The sequence below is a fragment of the Pseudophryne corroboree genome, chromosome 1 (assembly GCF_028390025.1).
Source record: "Pseudophryne corroboree isolate aPseCor3 chromosome 1, aPseCor3.hap2, whole genome shotgun sequence".
In the NCBI taxonomy this organism is placed as follows: Eukaryota; Metazoa; Chordata; class Amphibia; order Anura; family Myobatrachidae; genus Pseudophryne; species Pseudophryne corroboree.
In genome coordinates this window covers 974,095,396-974,117,358 of record NC_086444.1, presented here as the reverse complement: position 1 = coordinate 974,117,358, position 21,963 = coordinate 974,095,396, and the positions used below count along the sequence as shown (strand labels likewise).

Sequence of the window (21,963 nt, the reverse complement as noted above, 5' to 3'; positions counted from 1 at the left end):
CTCTTCTGGCCGAAATGGACATAGCACTTACCCGTGATGCCAGTGTGCAGATATCCCTCTGTGCATCACGCATATAAAGAAATGCATCCTTTATTTGTTCTAACGACAGTAAAATATTGTCCCTGTCCAGGGTATCAATATTTTCAATCAGGGACTCTGACCAAACTACCCCAGCACTGCCCATCCAGGCAGTCGCTACAGCTGGTCGTAGTATAACACCTGCATGTGTGTATATACTTTTTTGGATATTTTCCATCCTCCTATCTGATGGATCTTTAAGTGCGGCCGTCTCAGGAGAGGGTAACGCCACTTGTTTAGATAAGCGTGTTAGCGCCTTGTCCACCCTAGGAGGTGTTTCCCAGCGCTCCCTAACCTCTGGCGGGAAAGGGTATAATGCCAATAATTTCTTTGAAATTATCAGTTTTTTATCAGGGGCAACCCACGCTTCATTACACACGTCATTTAATTCTTCTGATTCAGGAAAAACTATAGGAAGTTTTTTCATACCCCACATAATACCCTGTTTAGTGGTACCTGTAGTATCAGCTAAATGTAACGCCTCCTTCATTGCCAAAATCATATAACGTGTGGCCCTACTGGAAAATACGGTTGATTCGTCACCGTCACCACTGGAGTCATCGCCTGTGTCTGGGTCTGTGTCGACCGACTGAGGCAAAGGGCGTTTCACAGCCCCTGACGGTGTTTGAGTCGCCTGGACAGGCACTAATTGATTGTCCGGCCGCCTCATGTCGTCAAACGACTGCTTTAGCGTGTTGACATTATCCCGTAGTTCCAAAAATAAAGGCATCCATTCCGGTGTCGACTCCCGAGGGGGTGACATCCTCATATTTGGCAATAGCTCCGCCTCCACACCAATATCGTCCTCATACATGTCGACACACACGTACCGACACACAGCAGACACACAGGGAATGCTCCTAACGAAGACAGGACCCACTAGCCCTTTGGGGAGACAGAGGGAGAGTTTGCCAGCACACACCAAAAGCGCTATATATATATCAGGGATAGCCTTATAATAAGTGCTCCCTTATAGCTGCTTTGTTATATCAAATTATCGCCATAAATGTGCCCCCCCCTCTCTGTTTTACCCTGTTTCTGTAGTGCAGTGCAGGGGAGAGACTTGGGAGCCGTCCTGACCAGCGGAACTGTGAGAGGAAATGGCGCCGTGTGCTGAGGAGATAGGCCCCGCCCCTTTTCTGGCGGGCTCGTCTCCCGCTATTTAGAGAAATCAGGCAGGGGTTAAATATCTCCATATAGCCTCTAGGGCTATATGTGAGGTATTTTTAGCCTTTATAGGTAATCATTTTGCCTCCCAGGGCGCCCCCCTCCCAGCGCCCTGCACCCTCAGTGACTGCCGTGTGAAGTGTGCTGAGAGGAAAATGGCGCACAGCTGCAGTGCTGTGCGCTACCTTTTGAAGACTGCAGGAGTCTTCAGCCGCCGATTCTGGACCTCTTCTGTCTTCAGCATCTGCAAGGGGGCCGGCGGCGTGGCTCCGGTGACCATCCAGGCTGTACCCGTGATCGTCCCTCTGGAGCTTGATGTCCAGTAGCCAAGAAGCCAATCCATCCTGCACGCAGGTGAGTTGACTCCTTCTCCCCTCAGTCCCTCGCTGCAGTGATCCTGTTGCCAGCAGGAATCACTGTAAAATAAAAAACCTAGCTAAACTTTTTCTAAGCAGCTCTTTAGGAGAGCCACCTAGATTGCACCCTTCTCGGCGGGCACAAAAATCTAACTGGAGTCTGGAGGAGGGTCATGGGGGGAGGAGCCAGTGCACACCACCTGATCGGAAAAAGCTTTACTTTTTGTGCCCTGTCTCCTGCGGAGCCGCTATTCCCCATGGTCCTTTCAGGAACCCCAGCATCCACTAGGACGATAGAGAAAAAGTGGTGATGTCAAGTACTGGAGTTCCATCTGTGCAGAGTTTTCATGTTCTCCCAAAGGAATGTGCAGGCTTACTTTAGCAGCTACTGTTTTTTACCCCCCAAACACAATCAAGAAAGTATACATGTTTGTTCGGTAGGACATTAATACTAAGCTACAAAGAGGCAGGGATGTCTGTGTAATATGCCGGCACTACAGAAATTACCCAGAAAGCAGCTGGATAACCACTCTACAATAAGTTAACTGAAAGCTCAAACAGCCTTTGGGGCAGATTTACTAACGTTTCTAAAAATGAAAAGTGGTGGTGTTGCCATAACAACCAGATTCTGTCTATCATTTCTCTATTGCATTCTAGAAAATTACAGAGCGTATCGAATTGGCTGCTATGCGCAACACCAACACTTGTCTGTTTTAGAAGCTTTAGTAAATCTACCAGAGTGAGGTACCTGAAGAGGACTAAATAAAGGCAGATGATAGATGCCTAAAGGGAAATTCAATTGCTTAATGGGTGCCCGCAGGCACAATTCAATTGTGCTGCCGTAAGGGCGCGCATGCTGCCGGCACAGACATTTCTGGATCACAACTCCCCGAGCTGCTAGCAGAAGTCTGTGAAAAGTGCCCACGTCGCAGGCAGCACTTTAGCCATTTTGCACGGCTAAACCCGGCACTTCTGGGCACAATAAAACAATAGGCGCCCAAACAATTGCATACCACCCCGTGTAAAGTGACAGGGGGAAAAGCAATTATGGGCCAGTTTTAAACAACTCACCCCCTAGACTATAGATAGCACTTTGAAACTTGTTCTGCTCATTTCTGATTTGGCAAATAATTTAACAGTATCAACTGCACAGATGTTACTGAAAAAATGACAAGTGCAGTGAGGCTTTGCTATGCAGAGACGGCTGCAGCTGAACAGAAGATTTGGACTACTAATTAAGATGACGACAAATACTCTGTTATGCGACTTACCCAATCTGGGGATTACATATGATTATCTATAAATCTATAAATATAAATGCTATGCATGTGGTCTGTAATCACCTTAAATAAATATTGTTCTGTCTGGTGATAATGATATTGTCCGCATACCGCTGGCAAGTAAGAAATTATACAACATGAAAGTATACAACTGCTACAGGGTGAGGCAAAAAACAAATCCCAGATTTTAAAGGTGAACAAAAAATGCATGGTAAATGCTATTCAAAATTCCAGTCCATACTCTAGAAGTGCATGGAATACAGTTTATTTTCAATTGTTTTTTTTTTTTTTTTGCAGTGGGGGGGGGGGGGGGGGGGGGGGATGGTGACCCACTGGTGGAGTAACACTCGAAATATCAACAACAGGGATAAACGTTTGAAAAACAAGTTTTGTCTATTGACGTCTAGGTCCACTGTTGGTCAATTCAACTATGCACTGACAGGGGTATTTAACAATAGCAACAGTAACCAGATATGTAACTGTGTGATCAAAGATCTTTTTCTGTTGTAATATTTTGTAACCACAAGGGGCAGATGCAAACTAGGTTGTTTTACTATTTACAGCGAGTAAAAATGCAGTTTTACGCAATTTCATTCAAAATTCATGTTAACACAGGTCTCAATGGGAGTTGACTCAGCATTTGGTTTCACCTACAGACTAGGTGAATAGTAAGGGAAATTCTTATTTTAGTGTACAAATGCTGATGCACAGTACAGTAGCTCCCTGCAATCCCTCTCTCCATGTATTTAAAGGTTAACTAGTAAAAATGGGCAGTAAACATATGTAGTCATTTTCAGGTGATTTTCTCTAAAAAAGCAGAAAAGTTGGTTAAATTATGTGGGATATATATATTAGATATTTTATTGATGGGGAAGTGTTTTGTTTTTTTGTTTTTAACATGCAGATGGTCATTGGAAGTGTTTTTTGCAATTTTTTATAAATTTGTTTACTGTATACTCTATACAGTATACTATATACTATGTATACTGTAACACTTTAATATACCCAAAATACTCTAAACCAGTTGTTCCTAAACTGTAACAGGCAAAACCAGTGCTTGTGGCTTCCAATCATAAACTATGTGAAACAGAAGCGAATCCTGTCCCTTACCACAGTTCAGGATGATCTCCCCACTATCACATATACTTAACATACTGTGGGTGATATTCAATGTTTTGCGCCCCCAATCTCCGATCTAAAAAGTGACAGGACATCGCAGGACACAATTCAATGCCGATTGCACCAAAAAAAGTCGGGACCTGACCAAAGTGCTTGGCGTGATTGCAAAACGTGCCATTAAAGGGGCCCAATCCCCATATATGTTTTCGCGCATTTCAGCTCGCCACCCACCAAGGGCGGCAAGCTGAAATGCAAGCACCTGCAGCCATTGCACCCTAATGGAGCAACAATTGAACTGCTCCGTTGGTGGCTGCCAGCGTATGCCACAATTGAATTACACAATGCAGAATTAATGAATGACAATGCCCAAATGCCTGAAACTTGGCATTAATAATGGACTCGCAGAGGTAGCAGGAGTACGTTTCATGAAAATATTCCATGAAGTGCGTATTAATGTAACGCGGGACTTCATACTACAGGAGCCCCAACGGGTATGGGTCGACAGTCACTTAGATCGAGCACTATTGGTCGACAGGTTGCTAGGTCAACTTGAAAAAAGGTTGACATGGGGTTTTGGGGGGGGGGGGTTCGGTTTTTTTGGTGTCGTCTTCGTAGAGTGACCGGGAACCCCAATTAGTGCACTGTGTCCGCTCGCCATGCTTCGGGCAAGGTGCCTTGCTCCGCTACCGCTGCACTCGGTTTATACAAGTTTAATTATGCTAAACAAATACATCTCCTGCCTTTATACCATGAAACTAAAAGCAGATATAAGCTTTGCTAGCTTTTTAAAAAAAGGTAAGATCTGTGGCCAGCTATTTACAAGTGCACCGCCAGTTCCAGACAGAATCAGAAGGGAGCATGATCTGAATTACTATGCCATTTTTGGAGACTTTCAGTGAATACACAAATAGAGCAAGCTACCATTATTAGGATACCTAGGGCAGTATTTGCTAATTGACTGCACAGGACAGTTCCACACTAGTGTAAAAATGCAGCAATGACACTGTAGATTGAAAGACGACATATATATATATATATATATATATATATATATATATATATATTGACCTACTGATGCTGCGCTGTCAGCTTACTATTTGAACCAGCTTATTGCTTATATCTAGTCCTTTGAGTGCCGGATCCTCTCACTCTGCTATATATATATATATATATATATATACATACATACACACACACACACACACACACACACACACACACACACACAAACTACACTTTCTCTTTATGCTACAGTACGTTATATCTGCAACATGTTCTGACTGCTATATATTACCTGCTGTTATCTCAATAATAAATATAGATAGATAGATAGATAGAGAGATAGATAGATAGATAGATAGATAGATAGATAGATAGATAGATAGATAGATAGATAGATAGATAGATAGATAGAATATTGAGATGACAGCAGGTAATATATGGCAGTGAGAATATATTGCAGATATAACGTACTGTAGCATACAGAGAAACTGCTAGCCTGGAGGTCTCACACCGCGTTATAATGAAGCAATTGTCTGTAGTTAAATCTGAAGCTACAATGGAAGGCATACAAACTCATGTCCCCGCTGGAAAAATAAATACAAATATAGTGCACAAGTGTTATTAATTACCACCGAGCAATAACAAACTTTTCCCCCATAAATCACATTTTGAACATTCCAGTAAAATTTCTGTTCAGTTATTTGTAACATGTGTTTCCTGTTTGTATGTTCATTAGAATATATGCCCCGTTCAAAATCCATAAACAACTGTGGACTCATCCATAACTCAAGCTACAAGAATACATACACCTTATATATTGTTGCTCACTGGATGTTGCCAGGTTCCTGAGCATGTCTAGCCAATATAAAATTATGAAATTAAATGTCCACACATATCAGTACCAATTCAATCTGGTGCGATAAGTGGAACGTCACTTTTTCATGCCTAAAGTTACAATTATTGCTCTCAAATTATTACCCAGTTCAATGTAAATGCCTACATTTCACCAAACCGTTCGTGAAATGTGTGGGATATTGCCGGCAGGGGAGTAATGGAACTTTAGCGATATTTCCAGAAATACAAGTTTCAGCATACACTGACTGGTAAGGAACGCTTATGCTTGTTGACTCAAATGTGCCAGCAAAACCTTCCCGTTAATAGGGTTGATACAATTAACAGCGTTGAGCTGAGATTTTCCCATATCGCATGCTACTTTCAGCATGTGCGTACCCATGCTATTCAATAAGACAGTGGTTTCCAAACTTTTTTGAATCACGGCGCACTAGAATATCAGAATTTTTTCAAGGCACCCCTAGGCCAAAAGTTTCTTATTGAGAAATTTAGAAAGAAATATTACATTAAGTAGATTGTGTTTATATTTCATCCTTAGGGTCAGTTGTGTGGTGAGGGACTAGATTTGCTTCTGTTTGACCACATATTTTATGACTGGCAGCCACCAGCACTGGTTTTGCCTATTATATTGACCATGAATAATTTGAATTGGTCCTGGACCACCAACCCAGGGCACCCCTGCAAGTGTCCCGAGGCACCCCAGGGAGCCACGGCACACAGTTTGGGAACCTCGGCATTAAGAAAAGGTTCATCTTTGAGGTTATGCAGTGATTGTACAGTGCACAACCTGGAGGAAACTGCATGAAAAAAGTTGAGAAAGCACCCTGAACCCCAGAAAAGTGGTAAATCATAAAACATACTGTAACAGTACAAAGGTGTCAAATGGCTGATTTGTATCTTCTTTATTAACTGTTTAAAAGGGGTCAATTCAATTCTGCACAGATTGTGTAGCGCCAGGAATTAGCTTCCGGTGGTATTGAATTCAATGTGCTGTTATGTGAGAGAAGGACTAAACGGTGTTTTATCATGAAAACCAGCATTCTTCGACTAATGTGCCTGCAGTTATGTTGTTTCTGGTGAGCTAAGGACAGAAAACAGCATCGTGCCAGCTCTTTTGTTGGATTTCTGCTCGCACCCTCGGAGGGGTGCAAGAAGTTATCCTCTTGTTGGGGGTCACACTGACAAGCACCGGGAGCCAATTCCCAACGCTATTCAATCTGCGCAGAATTGAATTGACCCCAGTATGACAAAAAACAAGCGTTTTGCCACCAAATTAAAGCCTCTAAAATATATTTGGGTATAGAAAATGTCAGTAATTTGATTTTATTTTTTTACTTTACTAAAAACAATAAAGTAAAGTAAACTTGTACAGTATCTCATCTACAAGTCCAAAAACAGATTCCCATCTGCACAACATATACATACCCCACATAAGCCAATTCTACTGACCTAACAGTTTCCCGGAGAGGTGTGGTGTTTTAGTGGTGACCCCTCCCATAGAAGCAACACTGCTACACTCACTAGTCTAGCAACAGGATGTAATGGCGTCCATGATCGCCGGATGTGTGGGATGCTGACCAATCTCGGACTCCATTACATCCTACCACTGGACTGGTTTTCGCCATGAGAAGGGGAACTAAAATCTGGGTTGTCTATACATATGTGGGGGAAATACAACTGTTTTGCGCTGTCGCAGCTCCTATCTAAAAGGAGTGAGAGCTATTCAATAGTTGTGCAGCTGAATAAATATTTAGTTGTAAGTTACTCTTCCCATAAGTAGCAGAATAGTTGTGTTTCCATGTGCAGAAACTCAGAGGGGGGTATCCAATTATCCGCAGTCAATGACCGCAGGTAAATGTATCAGCAGGGGCTATCCAATTAGCCCCAATGCAGCATGCTCTTCCCCCCCTGATACCGGCACTTATCAGGTATTATGCTTCACGTGCCTCAAGCACGACAATGGCCCTAAACATACCGCCAAGAAAACAAAGCAGAGACCTAAGGATAGGAAGGTAAATGCCCTTGAGTGGCCAATTCAAATCTGTGGCTAGACTTAAGGTGCGTACACACAGGACGAGATTTTGAATGATTTTGGGCGCTCTTGACCAATCAGAATGCCAAATCGTTTAAAAAGTGCCGTGTGTACGTACCATCACTATGCCGATATGCGCACCCGCGGGTTGCTTGTGACAGCCTCAGGTCTTTTGTACAAGTAAAAGGATCTGGGGCTGTTGCTAGCAATGCCATGCTGCCGAATGCAGCATGCCCCCCCCCCCCCCCACCACCCTGTCGCTTGTTGCTGCCGGCATCGTCAAGTGTGTATACGGTTGCCGATGCTGGCACTCCGCCGGGTCCCATCGCTAATGATGTCACGCTGGTACACATTGTCTCGTGTGTATTCAGCTTTAGACCATCAACACTCACCATGAAATTTGACTTAACTTGAACAAGTCCGCTAGAGAGAATGAACAAATACTCCCCTATCTAAGTGCCCTAAGCTGGCAGATACATATCCAGCCCGTTGGCTGCAATTGCAGCAAAATGTTGGGGGACTGATCACTTTCCTAGTTTTCCATTTATTTTCAGAACTGTTGCCTTCTCTTTCATTAGTTGAATGTTGTTCGGCAAAATGTGTATATAAAGCTGGAAAAAGCTTGATTTCATGTATTTTATGTTCCAGGGAGTATTGTGACAAAGGTAAGGATTTTGATGGGATATGATGATTTTCCATAGGCACTGTATGTACCCACATCAGCTGAGAGGCAGTGCTGTGCTGCTGAGCCTCAAAGTCAAAGCATGTCAAAGACATCTCATCTTGCAATTGTTTCCACAAACCAATGATTAATCTACCCCGTAGACTGCTTATTGGAGGTAACTGTTTATTATGAATACAATCTCCAATGAGTAAGTAGAGTAGCAAGGTGTACAGGCTAGCAGTGAAATACATGTAAACCCCTCCAAATAAAATCTAGACAAAACAAGCAAAGCTTTAGGGCTGTAACACACACACCGGCTTTTGCCGGCCGGAAAAAAAAACGGATGGCTTTTTCCCCGTGCCGGTATTGTAATGAGCAGTGCAAAGGGTAGGGTCCCGGCCCAGCTGCCGGAAATATCCAGTGGAAGGTCCGGCTGCCAGGCCGAGGCTGTGCCACCTTTGAAGGCAGTGAGCAGTGTATGTGAAGGGGAGCTTTCACACACACGTTTTTTTTTTTTCAAGCCGTGTCTAATGCTGTGCATGCGCACAGCATCACACACGGCTCAAAGCTGTTGTGTGTGAAAGACTGCCGGATGGCAAAAAAGCCGGACAAAGTTTGTCTGGCTTTTTGCCATCCGGGAGAAACCGGAGCGTGTGTTACAGCCCTTACAGTCTCATTCTCAGTTACCAGATGGCAAATGCTCAGGCTCTGCTGCTGATGTAAGTTCTCTGTATAAATACCTCATCTGTAGATTTAATAAGCATTTATTGCTATGGAACAAGACAAAATGACTTTCTGCTAAACTATTTTTAAACAGAAATTTCCTAAAAACAAATATTATAGAAATGAAGAAAAACAAAAAAAAAATTGATCAATATAGATCTGTAGATTTAATAAAGAATATGAAGTAATATAAATGTACATCTTATATTTTATCAAAACCACTACTCAAATACTATACAGCAAAGCAGACAAACTGAAAACAATTTACAGTACACAGCAACTGAAAAGCATTAATATAAAGGAGTTTAAAGAGCTATTTCAAAACCGCACCCTGCCCGTGACACCACTCGCCGGAACCCGAGGGGCTGTTATGCGCGCGGCTGTAATTTCCAGGGCTCATATGAATATTTATAGATATTGCTTCCAAATATAATGCCCACTTGAAGACCTCAAATACACTGGCTTCTAGTAGCGGCTTGGGTATAAAAGGTGAAGTAACATACGTAAATGAACGCGTGTGGCTGAATGACTGAAAACATCCAACCTGTTACAATACCCCCATCTTCCTTCACCTGCACTGACAGGAACTGCTGAATAATGAGACGCAGTCAGCACCAGCATGGTGGATGTCAGCATAAAGCTCAATTTCTGAGTGCCAAGCACATTCCCATACATGCCACAGTGGGTGTTACCGAGTGGCGGAAGGGATTTCTCCATTTAACCAGCACACATTCAAACCACTACCACACACCCTGCGCTAATGGGTCCAAAGGGACAAAAAAAGGTGCATCTTTCCTTTAACTCACGCTAGACTCCCTCCCCCCCCAGCACATAACCTTCCAGCTCCCTCACAATCAGAGAGACAAGATAATATAGGAAACTGTTGTAATGCATTGGGCATTACTGTGTAAGTTGACGCTTTGCCAAGTACTATTTTGGAACCGGTTAGTATACAAAGATCCTAGTATAATACAGCTTGGAAGTGTGTTGAGTATTTTAAATTCAATATATACATTATGTACATTTTCTGATAGATATACTGCGTAGCACTGAGTATTATCCAGTGTGAGGGTAATTACTGGAGAATATGCATATACCATTGTAGTGCTAGAGACAAAAGTGCAGGCAAATATGATGGGGGATGTAGTGCTGCAGATAGGAGGTACTCGATATCCCGGCTGTCGGGATCCTGGCGCTCTGCACAGCGGCGCCGGGATCCCAACAACTATTCTCTCTCTTGGGGTGTCCACTCCACAACACCCCTGAAGGGAGAGTAAATAGCATGGCTCGCGTAACACGCCACCGAGCATCGGTATAACATAGTACACCCACTGCAGACACGGTACAGGTGATTTAAACCCAGCCGTCTCTCCCACGCCCATTATCTACCCCATCTGTGTCACCCCTGTGTGTGCCCCTCCCCTTTAGAATGTAAGCTTCCCCTTTAACATGTAAGCTTTCATGAGCAGGGCCCTCTTCCCTCATGTGCCTTTCCGTCTCTTACTTAATATTCTATTCAATACGCCCTTGGACAGCAACAAATACCTCGGTTTTCTGCCACCGTCTTGACGCCTGGATACTGATTTCAGTGTTGCCTGCTAATGCAGCTATGTTTACACCTTGTACTTGTCCTATATTGTCTAGAATTGTAAGTCACTGTTTTCTTGTTTTGCCTATTTATGTACTCTATAATTAGGTGCTGCGGATCGCTTGGGTGCCACATAAATAAAGGATAATAAAATAATATGGTGATGTGATGGGGGAGCAGTGCAGGAGACGCGACACAGGAGATGTGTTGGAGGAAGTAGTGCAGGAGACACATCAAAGGAGGTGTGATGGGGGGAAGCAGTGCAGGAGACACATCAAAGGAGATGTGATGGGGGGAAGCAGTGCAGGAGACTCAGTACAGGTGATGTGATGGGGGAGCAGTGCAGGAAACGCGACACAGGAGATGTGTTGGGGGAAGCAGTGCAGGAGACACATTACAGGTTATGTGATGGAGGGAGTAGTGCAGGAGACGCAGCACAGGAGATGTGTTGGGGGAAGCAGTTCAGGAGATGAAGCACAGAGAATGTGATGGGGGAGCAGTGCAGGAGACGCAGTACAGGTGATGGGGAGCAGTGCAGGAGACGCGGTACAGGTGACGGGGGAGCAGTGCAGGAGACGCGGTACAGGTGACGGGGGAGCAGTGCAGGAGACGCGGTACGGGTGATGGGGGAGCAGTGCAGGAGAAGCGGTACAGGTGATGGGGGAGCAGTGCAGGAGACGCGGTACAGGTGATGGGGGAGCAGTGCAGGAGACGCGGTACAGGTGATGGGGAGAAGTGCAGGAGACGCGGTACAGGTGATGGGGGAGCAGTGCAGGAGACGCGGTACAGGTGATGGGGGAGCAGTGCAGGAGACGCGGTACAGGTGATGGGGGAGCAGTGCAGGAGACGCGGTACAGGTGATGGGGGAGCAGTGCAGGAGACGCGGTACAGGTGATGGGGGAGCAGTGCAGGAGACGCGGTACAGGTGATGGGGGAGCAGTGCAGGAGAAGCGGTACAGGTGATGGGGGAGCAGTGCAGGAGACGCGGTACAGGTGATGGGGGAGCAGTGCAGGAGACGCGGTACAGGTGATGGGGGAGCAGTGCAGGAGACGCGGTACAGGTGATGGGGAGAAGTGCAGGAGACGCGGTACAGGTGATGGGGGAGCAGTGCAGGAGACGCGGTACAGGTGATGGGGGAGCAGTGCAGGAGACGCGGTACAGGTGATGGGGGAGCAGTGCAGGAGACGCGGTACAGGTGATGGGGGAGCAGTGCAGGAGACGCGGTACAGGTGATGGGGGAGCAGTGCAGGAGACGCGGTACAGGTGATGGGGGAGCAGTGCAGGAGAAGCGGTACAGGTGATGGGGAGAAGTGCAGGAGACGCGGTACAGGTGATGGGGGAGCAGTGCAGGAGACGCGGTACAGGTGATGGGGGAGCAGTGCAGGAGACGCGGTACAGGTGATGGGGAGCAGTGCAGGAGACGCGGTACAGGTGATGGGGGAGCAGTGCAGGAGACGCGGTACAGGTGATGGGGGAGCAGTGCAGGAGACGCGGTACAGGTGATGGGGGAGCAGTGCAGGAGAAGCGGTACAGGTGATGGGGGAGCAGTGCAGGAGACGCGGTACAGGTGATGGGGGAGCAGTGCAGGAGACGCGGTACAGGTGATGGGGGAGCAGTGCAGGAGAAGCGGTACAGGTGATGGGGGAGCAGTGCAGGAGACGCGGTACAGGTGATGGGGGAGCAGAGTAGGAGACGCGGCACAAGTGATGTGATGGGGGGAGCAGTGCAGGAGACACAATACAGTTGATGTGATGGGGGGAGTAATGCAGGAGACGTGGTGGGGGGAGCGGTGCAGGAGACACCACACAGGAAATGTGATGGGGGAGCGGTGCAGGATACGCGACACAGGCGATGTGATGGGGGGGATGCGGTGCAGGAGATGTCACATAGGAGATGTGATGGGGGGAGCAGTGCAGGAGACGCCACAAAGGAGATGTGATAGGGGGAGCAGTGCAGGAGACACGGTACAGGTGATGTGATGGGGGGAGCATTGCAGGAGATGTGCGCTAAGGTTCTGAAATCACCCAAAAAGTGCAACAACGTAAGTGGCTAAGATTTACTTATCTCAATCTGATCCTTATTTGCTGGGTGGGGTGTGTTCCCTTTTATTAGACGTCAGTGAATATATATAAAAGGGAAAATCCCCACAAAGTATAGTACCGTTTAACTCAATAATCGCGGGTGCAAAAGTACCACAATACTTAATACGAACACTACGTTATTTTATCCAATAATAAATAAAAATTGGAGGCGTTACCAGATAAATATGCACTTCAAGCGTGTAGATGGACAATCCTGATCAATTGTTCCTTACCAACTCCAGTAATTCTCATTAGCACTGCAATCTGATCCTGATTTGCGATTTGACCAGACTTTTACTAATGGCATTTTTTGCATGTGGTCGATTTATCCCAATCACAACAATTCCTTGCTGTTCTCCCTCCAGCTGGACCACATGTTAAAAATGCCATTAGTAAAGGTCTGGTCAAATCACAAGTGAGGATCAGATTGAGGTGCTGGTAAAGCCTCCAATTTTTATTCATTATTGGATAAAATAGTGTTCGTATTAAGTATTGGGGTACTTTTGCACCCGCGATTATTGAGTTAAACGGTACTATACTATGTGGGGATTTTCCCTTTTACATATATTCGCTGGCGTCTAATAAACGGGAACACACACCACCCAGTAAATCAGGATTAGATTGAGATAAGTAAATCTTAGCCACTTACGGTGTTGCACTTTTTGGGTGATTTCAGAACCTTAGCGCACAAGCTCTCTGTCATCCCCATTTTTACTCTTGAATCTCCTGAGCCCCGTCTCCTGCTCCGCTCCCCCCAATCACATCCCCTGTGCTGCATCTCCTGCAACGCTCCCCCATCGCATCTCCTGCAACGCTCCCCTCATCACATCACCTGTACCGTGTCTCCTGCACTGCTCCCCCTATCACATCTCCTTTGTGGAGTCTCTTGCACTGCTCCCCCCATCCCCATTTTTACTCTTGAATCTCACATTTCGGTTATAGGGTATAACCACGATAGAAGACAGCAGCTCCTTTGTTAGAGCCGATAGGGTATCTCCGCACAACCTTCTTTTGCAGGGATGTGATGGGGGAGCAGTGCGGGAGACGCAGCACAGGTGATGGGGGGAGCAGTGCAAGTGACGCAGTACAGGTGATGTGATGGGGGATGCAGTGCAGGAGGTGCAGTATAGGTGATGTGATAGGGGATGCAGTGCAGTACAGGTGATGTGATGGCGGATGTAGTGCAGGAGACGCAGCACAAGTGATGTGATGGGGGGATGCAGCACAGGAGACGCAGCACAGGTGATGGGGGGAGCAGTGCAAGTGACGCAGTACAGGTGATGTGATGGGGGATGCAGTGCAGGAGGTGCAGTATAGGTGATGTGATAGGGGATGCAGTGCAGTACAGGGGATGTGATGGCGGATGTAGTGCAGGAGACGCAGCACAAGTGATGTGATGGGGGGATGCAGCACAGTACAGGTGATGTGATGGCGGATGTAGTGCAGGAGACGCAGCACAAGTGATGTGATGGGGGGATGCAGCACAGGAGACGCAGCACAGGTGATGGGGGAGCAGTGCAAGAGACGCAGTGCAAGTGATGTGATGGGGGATGCAGTGCAGGAGGTGCAGTACAGGTGATGTGATGAGGGGAGCAGTGCAGGAGACGAGGTACAGGTGATGTAATGGGGGGATGCAGCACAGGAGACGCAGTACAGGTGGTGTGATGGGGGATGCAGTGCAGGAGGTGCACTACAGGCGATATGATGGGGATACAGACAGGAGGCACAGTACAGGTGATGTGATAGGGGGAGCAATGCAGGAGACGCAACACAGGAGATGTGAGGGGGAGGGAGTGCATGAGACACGGTACAGGTAATGTGATGGGGGATGCCGTGCAGGAGGTGCAGTACAGGTGATGTGATGGGGATACAGTGCAGGTTGTGCAGTACAGGTGATGTGATGGGGGGATGCAGTGCAGGAGACTGTATAGGTGATGTGATGGAGGGATGCAGCACAGGAGACGCAGTACAGGTGATGTGATGGGGATGCTGTGCAGGAGGTGCAGTACAGGTGATGGGGATACCGTGCAGGAGGTGCAGTACAGGTGATGGGGATACAGTGCAGAAGGTGCAGTACAGGTGATGGAGATACAGTGCAGGAGGTGAAGTACAGGTGATGTGATGGGTAGATGTAGTGCAGGAGACTCTGTACAGGTGGTGTGATGAGGGAAGCAATGCAGGAGACACAGCACAGGTGGTGTGATGGGGGTGCAGTGCAGGAGACGCAACACAGGAGATGTGATTGGGGGGAGCGGTGCAAGAGGTGCGACACAGGAGATGTGATGGGGGAGCAGTGCAGGAGACATGGCACAGCTGATGTGATGGCAGAGCGGTGAAGGAGACGCAGCACAGGTGATGTGATGAGGGCGCAGTGCAGAAGACGCAGCACAGGTGATGTGATGGGGGGATGCAGTGCAGGAGACGCAGCACAGGTGATGTGATGGGGGATGCAGTGCAGGAGATGAGGCACGGATGATGTGATGAGGGAGCAGGGCAGGATACAGGTGATGTGATGGGGGAGAGAGTGCTGCAGACTCAGTACAGGTGATGTGATGGGGGAGCAGTGCAGGAGGCGCAATACAGGAGATGTGATGGGGGGAGCAGTTCAGGAGATGGGGCTCAGGAGATGTCATGGGGGGAGTAGTGCAGGAGACGCAGCACAGGTGATGTGATGGGTGATGCAGTGCAGGAGGTGCAGTAGAGGTGCAGGAGAAGCAGCACAGGTGATGTGGGCGCAGTGCAGAAGACGCAGCATAGGTGATGTCGTGGGGGGATGCCGTGCAGGAGATGCAGCAAGGTGATGTCATGAGGGATGCAGTGTAAGAGGTGCTGTACAGCTGATGTGATGGGGATACAGTGCAGGAGGTGCAGTACAGGTGATGTGATGGGGGGGGGGTGCAGTGCAGGAGACTCGGTACAGGTGATGTGATGAGGGAAGTAGTGCAGGAGAGGCGGCACAGGTGATGTGATGGGAGAGCAGTGCTGCCGACGCAGTACAGGTGATGTGATGGGGGAGCAGTGCAGGAGACGCCACACAGGTGATGTGATGGGGGAGCAGTGCAGGAGACATGGCACAGGGGATGTGATGGGGGAGCGGTTCAGGAGACGCAACACAGGAGATGTGATTGGGGCGAGCGGAGCATGAGGCGTGACACAGGAGATGTGAGGGAGGGATACAGTGCAGGAGAGGCGGCACAGGTGATGTGATGGGAGAGCAGTGCTGCCGACGCAGTACAGGTGATGTGATGGGGGAGCAGTGCAGGAGACGCCACACAGGTGATGTGATGGGGGAGCAGTGCAGGAGACATGGCACAGGGGATGTGATGGGGGAGCGGTTCAGGAGACGCAACACAGGAGATGTGATTGGGGCGAGCGGAGCATGAGGCGTGACACAGGAGATGTGAGGGAGGGATACAGTGCAGGAGACTCGGTACAGGTGATGTGATGAGGGAAGTAGTGCAGGAGACGCGGCACAGGTGATGTGATGTGGGAGCAGGGCAGGATACAGGTGATGTGATGGGGGAGCAGTGCTGCAGACACAGTACAGGTGATGTGATGGGAGAGCAGTGCAGGAGACGCCACACAGGAGATGTGATGGGGGGAGCTGGGCAGGATACAGGAGACGCGGTACAGGTGGTGTGATGGGGGATGCAGAGCAGGAGGTGCAGTACAAGTGATGTGAAGGGTGATGCAGTGCAGTACAGGTGATGTGATTGGGGGATGCAGTGCGGGAGACAACACAGGAGATGTGATGGGGGAGTAGTGCAGGAGACGCGGTACAGGTGGTGCGATGGGGGATGAGCAGGAGGTGCAGTACAGGTGATGTGATGGCACACAGGAGATGTGATGGGGGAGCGGTGCAGGAGACGCGATATAGATGATGTGATGAGGGGATACAACACAGGAGACGCAGTACAGGTGGTGTGATGGAGGGATACAGTGCAGGAGACTCGTTACAGGAGATGTGATGGGGGAGCAGTGTGGGAGACGCAACACAGGAGATGTGATAGAGGAGCAGTGCAGGAGACAGTATAGGTGATGTGATGGGGATACAGTGCAAGAGACGAGGCACAGGTGATGGTAGCATCCAGTTTCTCTTCGTGGAGATGACCTTTCCCATGATGTGTTGGGGAAGTAGGGCAGGATACAGGTGATGTGATGGGGAGCAGTGCAGTACAGGTGATGTGATTGGGGGATGCAGTGCGGGAGACAACACAGGAGATGTGATGGGGGAGTAGTGCAGGAGACGCGGTACAGGTGGTGCGATGGGGGATGAGCAGGAGGTGCAGTACAGGTGATGTGATGGCACACAGGAGATGTGATGGGGGAGCGGTGCAGGAGACGCGATATAGATGATGTGATGAGGGGATACAACACAGGAGACGCAGTACAGGTGGTGTGATGGAGGGATACAGTGCAGGAGACTCGTTACAGGAGATGTGATGGGGGAGCAGTGTGGGAGACGCAACACAGGAGATGTGATAGAGGAGCAGTGCAGGAGACAGTATAGGTGATGTGATGGGGATACAGTGCAAGAGACGAGGCACAGGTGATGGTAGCATCCAGTTTCTCTTCGTGGAGATGACCTTTCCCATGATGTGTTGGGGAAGTAGGGCAGGATACAGGTGATGTGATGGGGAGCAGTGCTGGTACAGGGATGTAATTGTGAGATATGCCAGAGAGACGCAGGTTACAGGAACATATTACCACTGTACACACTGCTGCTATTATCACAGCTTTATAATTTCTATGAATCCCCTTGCATAGTCCCTGCCCCGCTCACCTCCACTACGCCCCACTCCCGCTGAGACATCCCGGCTGATGAGCACACACTGGTGCAGCAAGGGCAGCAGCGCCGTCCGTACCGACAACACACACTGTGTTCCGGATGTGCCGCTCAGAGTGGTGACAGTAGAGGAGAGAGCGGAGATAGACGGTCACTGCCCTGTGAGGGTTCCCTACAGCGACCCCTGCGGCTGAGCCGTGCTATACATGTACGTACAGTATGTGCTGGCTGACTGACTGACAGTAATGTATCCTTGAGCCCAGTGGACCAGTGTGCAAGGATATTTCGCGGGACTGATCGATTCACCCGCTAATTATGAAATTTGAATTTTGCCCTTTTCAGAATTTATAGTTACAAAAATGATAAATGTTTTAGAAATAGGAGCAAATATACTAATCCTTGGAGAGTGATAAAGTGGAGAGAGATAAACTATACCTTCCTACATTCTGATTACTTAAAACAGGACATCTGATGTACCCGCCCGAAAAGAGGCAGGGCCTCAATATGGAGGGGGCAAAGCCTAAACAAACCCCTGCTTACATACCTGTGGGTGGGTGTCGAGATGCTCTGCATGGGGCAGCGGTGACAGTGCTCTTTCCCCAAACTCCCATGGGTGGGACAGATGGACAGATGAAAGGATTTGCCCTTTATTCTTTAACCCTCGATGTGATGGCCTCTTAGACGTCTGGAGTATGAACTTTTAGCCACAAGGTACATGCACAACACAAGCAGTAAAAATTCACACTGTTTTATTATGAGGTTAACAAAAGTATAAAAGACAATGCATATGGGTGTATACAATATGTGCAAGCATATGATTGGATAAAAAGAAGTAGCATACGACATTACATGCAGGATATTTTAGTAACACACAGAAGTAACAGTTTTGATCTGGTATGTAATTGTCCTTGAAGATAAGACACACACAAGCCTTATATTATATGAACAGACAAAGGCATCTTGTAGAGAGTGCGTACGTGTCTATTCAAACACATAACAATTCATATAGCATGTTTAACCCTTCAATCCCCTCTTAGAATCATGATTGTTATATGACATGATTCTTAAGTGAGGCTCCTTTCTTGTTCCTCCAGTTCTTGAGATATTGGACATAATCGTCGGGTCCCTTACTATCAGAGGAGGTGACAGGACTGGTGGTTATATCATAATACATCAGGGCCTTATCAATGCCTTTGGAGGTAAGTTTCTTTCCACAGGGAATTACACAATAAACTATAATGCCTACAAGAATTAAAGTTACAAGTATGAATATGCTTATTTGCACAATACCCTGGTGGGAAGGTTTTTAAATTTCTCCCTGTGGTGGTGTTAGATGTATAACAGGTATAGTTTCCAGGATATATGGTTATGGTGCTTCCTGGGTTGGGATTTTTTGACAATATGGGATATTCCCTTTTCCACATTTCGCACTGACTGTCATTTGTTTTGGTGTCATTAAAAAGGCTGAAAAAACAATTTTCCTGTTCTAGGGGTATATTAAGGGGCACTGTACCTAGGTGGGGCCTAGATTTGCCACAGACATAACAGTTGCTTTTATTGTGTTTGTTAGCACTATACTTCATCCATTCCAACCAAAAATTAATGTCAGAGAAACCAGTTTCAATAGCTAGGGTGTCTTCAAAGGTAGGGTTAGTAATAGCCACCATATCTTTAGAAGTGGCAATATGGGGCTTTAAAGGTTTGTTTTGGGGAGCAATTTTAGGCTGGTATTTTGGGTTTTTATACATGTCCCACAAATAAAACATTTGTCTTGCACTATAGTACCATTCGTCAGTAACACAAATATATACTGTCTCAGACATTCCTGATTTCCTCCTTTGTTGTATATAATATTTGTCATCAGCAATTTTGGGGAACATAAAATAATCAAGGATGTATGTGGCTACGTGTGTATTGGAGGAATTGTACCACAAGGTGGGGACCCCATCTGTTTGTGTGATGTCGACTTCACATATTGTGAGGTGAATGAGGGCCAGTAGGGCTATCGAGATAGTCCCCAGGATAAAGATAGGGGACAGGTTCCTCATCTTCTTCTGTTCTTCTTTCTTCGCTAGGTGGGAGGTCAGGGCTGTCTGCCCCGGTTCGTACCTCACTGGAATCACTTGCTTCCCTCTCTAGGTCTGGTCTAGGAACCTTTTTTTACTCGGGATGCATGGATCCAGGTAGGACTTTCCTCTGTCAGGACTGCTGTTCGGGTAACTGCTACGACCTCTGTCTCTGGACCATAGGTGAAGTCTCCTGGGCTCTTGTTCCTGGGGAGCACCTTCACCACGACTCTGTCTCTGACTTTAAAGGGGTGTGTAGGTTCCTGTGGATTCAAAGGGTTTTTACAAACAACCTCATGTTCAATTTCATTCAGTTTTGTTATCAGGGACCTGACATACTCTTCTCTGATGAGTTCTAGATCTCCTTCCTGTATTACTAGTGGTTTCTTAGCCCAGGGTGTGGGGAAGGGTCTACCCATTAGTATTTCAAAGGGTGAGTATCCTAGAGTTTTCTGTGGGGTATTCAAGATGCTGGTGTTTAGCTTTATTAGGGTTGTTCCTGAGGCAAGTGATGCATCTGCTAACATACTGGTCCACAAGTGATTTGGCATTAGTAACATAAAAATCATTGGTTAGTAGGAGGAGTGTTGTGGCTTCACCACGGTGACCAACACCACGGCACTGGGCAACGAGCAAAGGGGCACTGGACTGGGGTATACAGGGTTTCCCCTCTTTGCAGATTAATCCTGATTTAGGATTTTTCTGCAGAATTGGGTAAGTCCAGTCGGAGAGATCAGCATTAGTCGCAGCAGCTTGAAGTTGAGTGAGCAGATGGACGTTGTCAAGGGAGGGACATGCTCTAGTGAGTGCAATGAGTTCTGCAGCTTGCGCGGACTGATAAGGTATTGGTAGGGTTTCCAACACAGTGTCAGGGAGGGTGACAATGGCATAGCCAGCCTGGTATGTATTGTCATTGGGCCTACTACAGGAGCCGTCAACAAAAACTATGTCTGCGCCTGGTATGGGAACGGGAGACATGTCAAGTCTGGGAGAAGTTTCAGCTTCAATGGAAGTAGCACAGTCATGTAGGTCGGGTGGTTCATCCTCAGGACCTTTCAAGCCTAAAAGGGCATTGAGAATGGGTGCAGGGCCAGAAGAACTAGCAGTGTACTTGATGGTAAGGGTAGGGTTACTCAAAAGGAGTACTTCATATCCACTAAGGCGTTGTGCTGACATGTGCTGTGTGTGCAAGCTTTTAAGTATTGCCAGGACATCATGTGTGGTGTGGAGTACTGTGATGTGGCCCAAAGTGAGGGTAGTGGCCATTTCTGCAACCATTGCACAGGCTGCCAAAGCCCTGAGGCAGGCAGGCATACCTTGCACAGACACTGGCATGACTTTGGAAAAAAAATGCCACGGGGCGCAACTTCCCTCCATGAAACTGTGTGAGCACCCCCGCCATGGTTTTACAATTGTCCCTTGCATATAGATGGAAAGGTAGTACATAATTGGGGAGGCCAAGTGCCGGACTTTTCATCAACATACATTTTAAACTTTCATATGCAGTTAACATTTCTTGTGACCATTGTACAGTTTTAGGTTTGTCCTTCAGTGTGGCTTGTCTCAAAATGTTATCATAATAAGAGCAATCAGATATCCACTGTCTGCAGTAATTTACCATACCCAGGAAGGACAATAGTTCCTTCTGGGTAGTTGGGGTGACCAGGCCCAATACAGACTGTATGCGTTGTGGACTGACTTTCCTCTCTCCCTGAGTGAGCACAAAACCTAAGTAATCAACATGCTTTTTACACCATTGCATTTTTATTTTGGACACCTTGTGTCCACATTCACAAAGCCAGTTTAGTAATGAAACACCATCCTCTCGGCAGGCCTCCTCAGTTTTACTACAGAGCAGCAGATCATCTGCATACTGTAGCAGGACTGAACCATGGTGAGGTTGCCAGGGCCCCAATGTGGCCTGGAGACAACAGGTGCGTCAATAATCTGCACCAGGTAAGTTGTTTACCCTCAAAAGAAAAGGCAAAAAGTAATTGTGTCTGTGAATCTACAGGTATGCTGAAAAAAGGCATTCTTCAAATCAAATACAGAGAAGAACGCAGCATCTGCAGGGATTGCAGAAATGAGTGAGTTTACATCTGGAACAATTGGTGCAATTGGGACAATTAGCTGATTGATTGCTCTGAGATTCTGTACAAATCTTATAC

General features: G+C 47.2%; 1 protein-coding gene across 1 annotated transcript in view; it reads right to left on the bottom strand.

Moving 5' to 3' along the window:
• PLRG1 (pleiotropic regulator 1) overlaps positions 1-17,872 on the bottom strand; it is a 128,749-nt gene extending 110,877 nt beyond the window's left edge. Inside the window, exon 1 of the mRNA XM_063920516.1 lies at positions 17,727-17,872. Coding sequence (XP_063776586.1) covers positions 17,727-17,756 — 30 coding nt within the window. The 5' untranslated portion in view covers positions 17,757-17,872. The remainder of the gene's footprint in view (positions 1-17,726) is intronic.
• Positions 17,873-21,963: the final 4,091 nt, after the last annotated feature.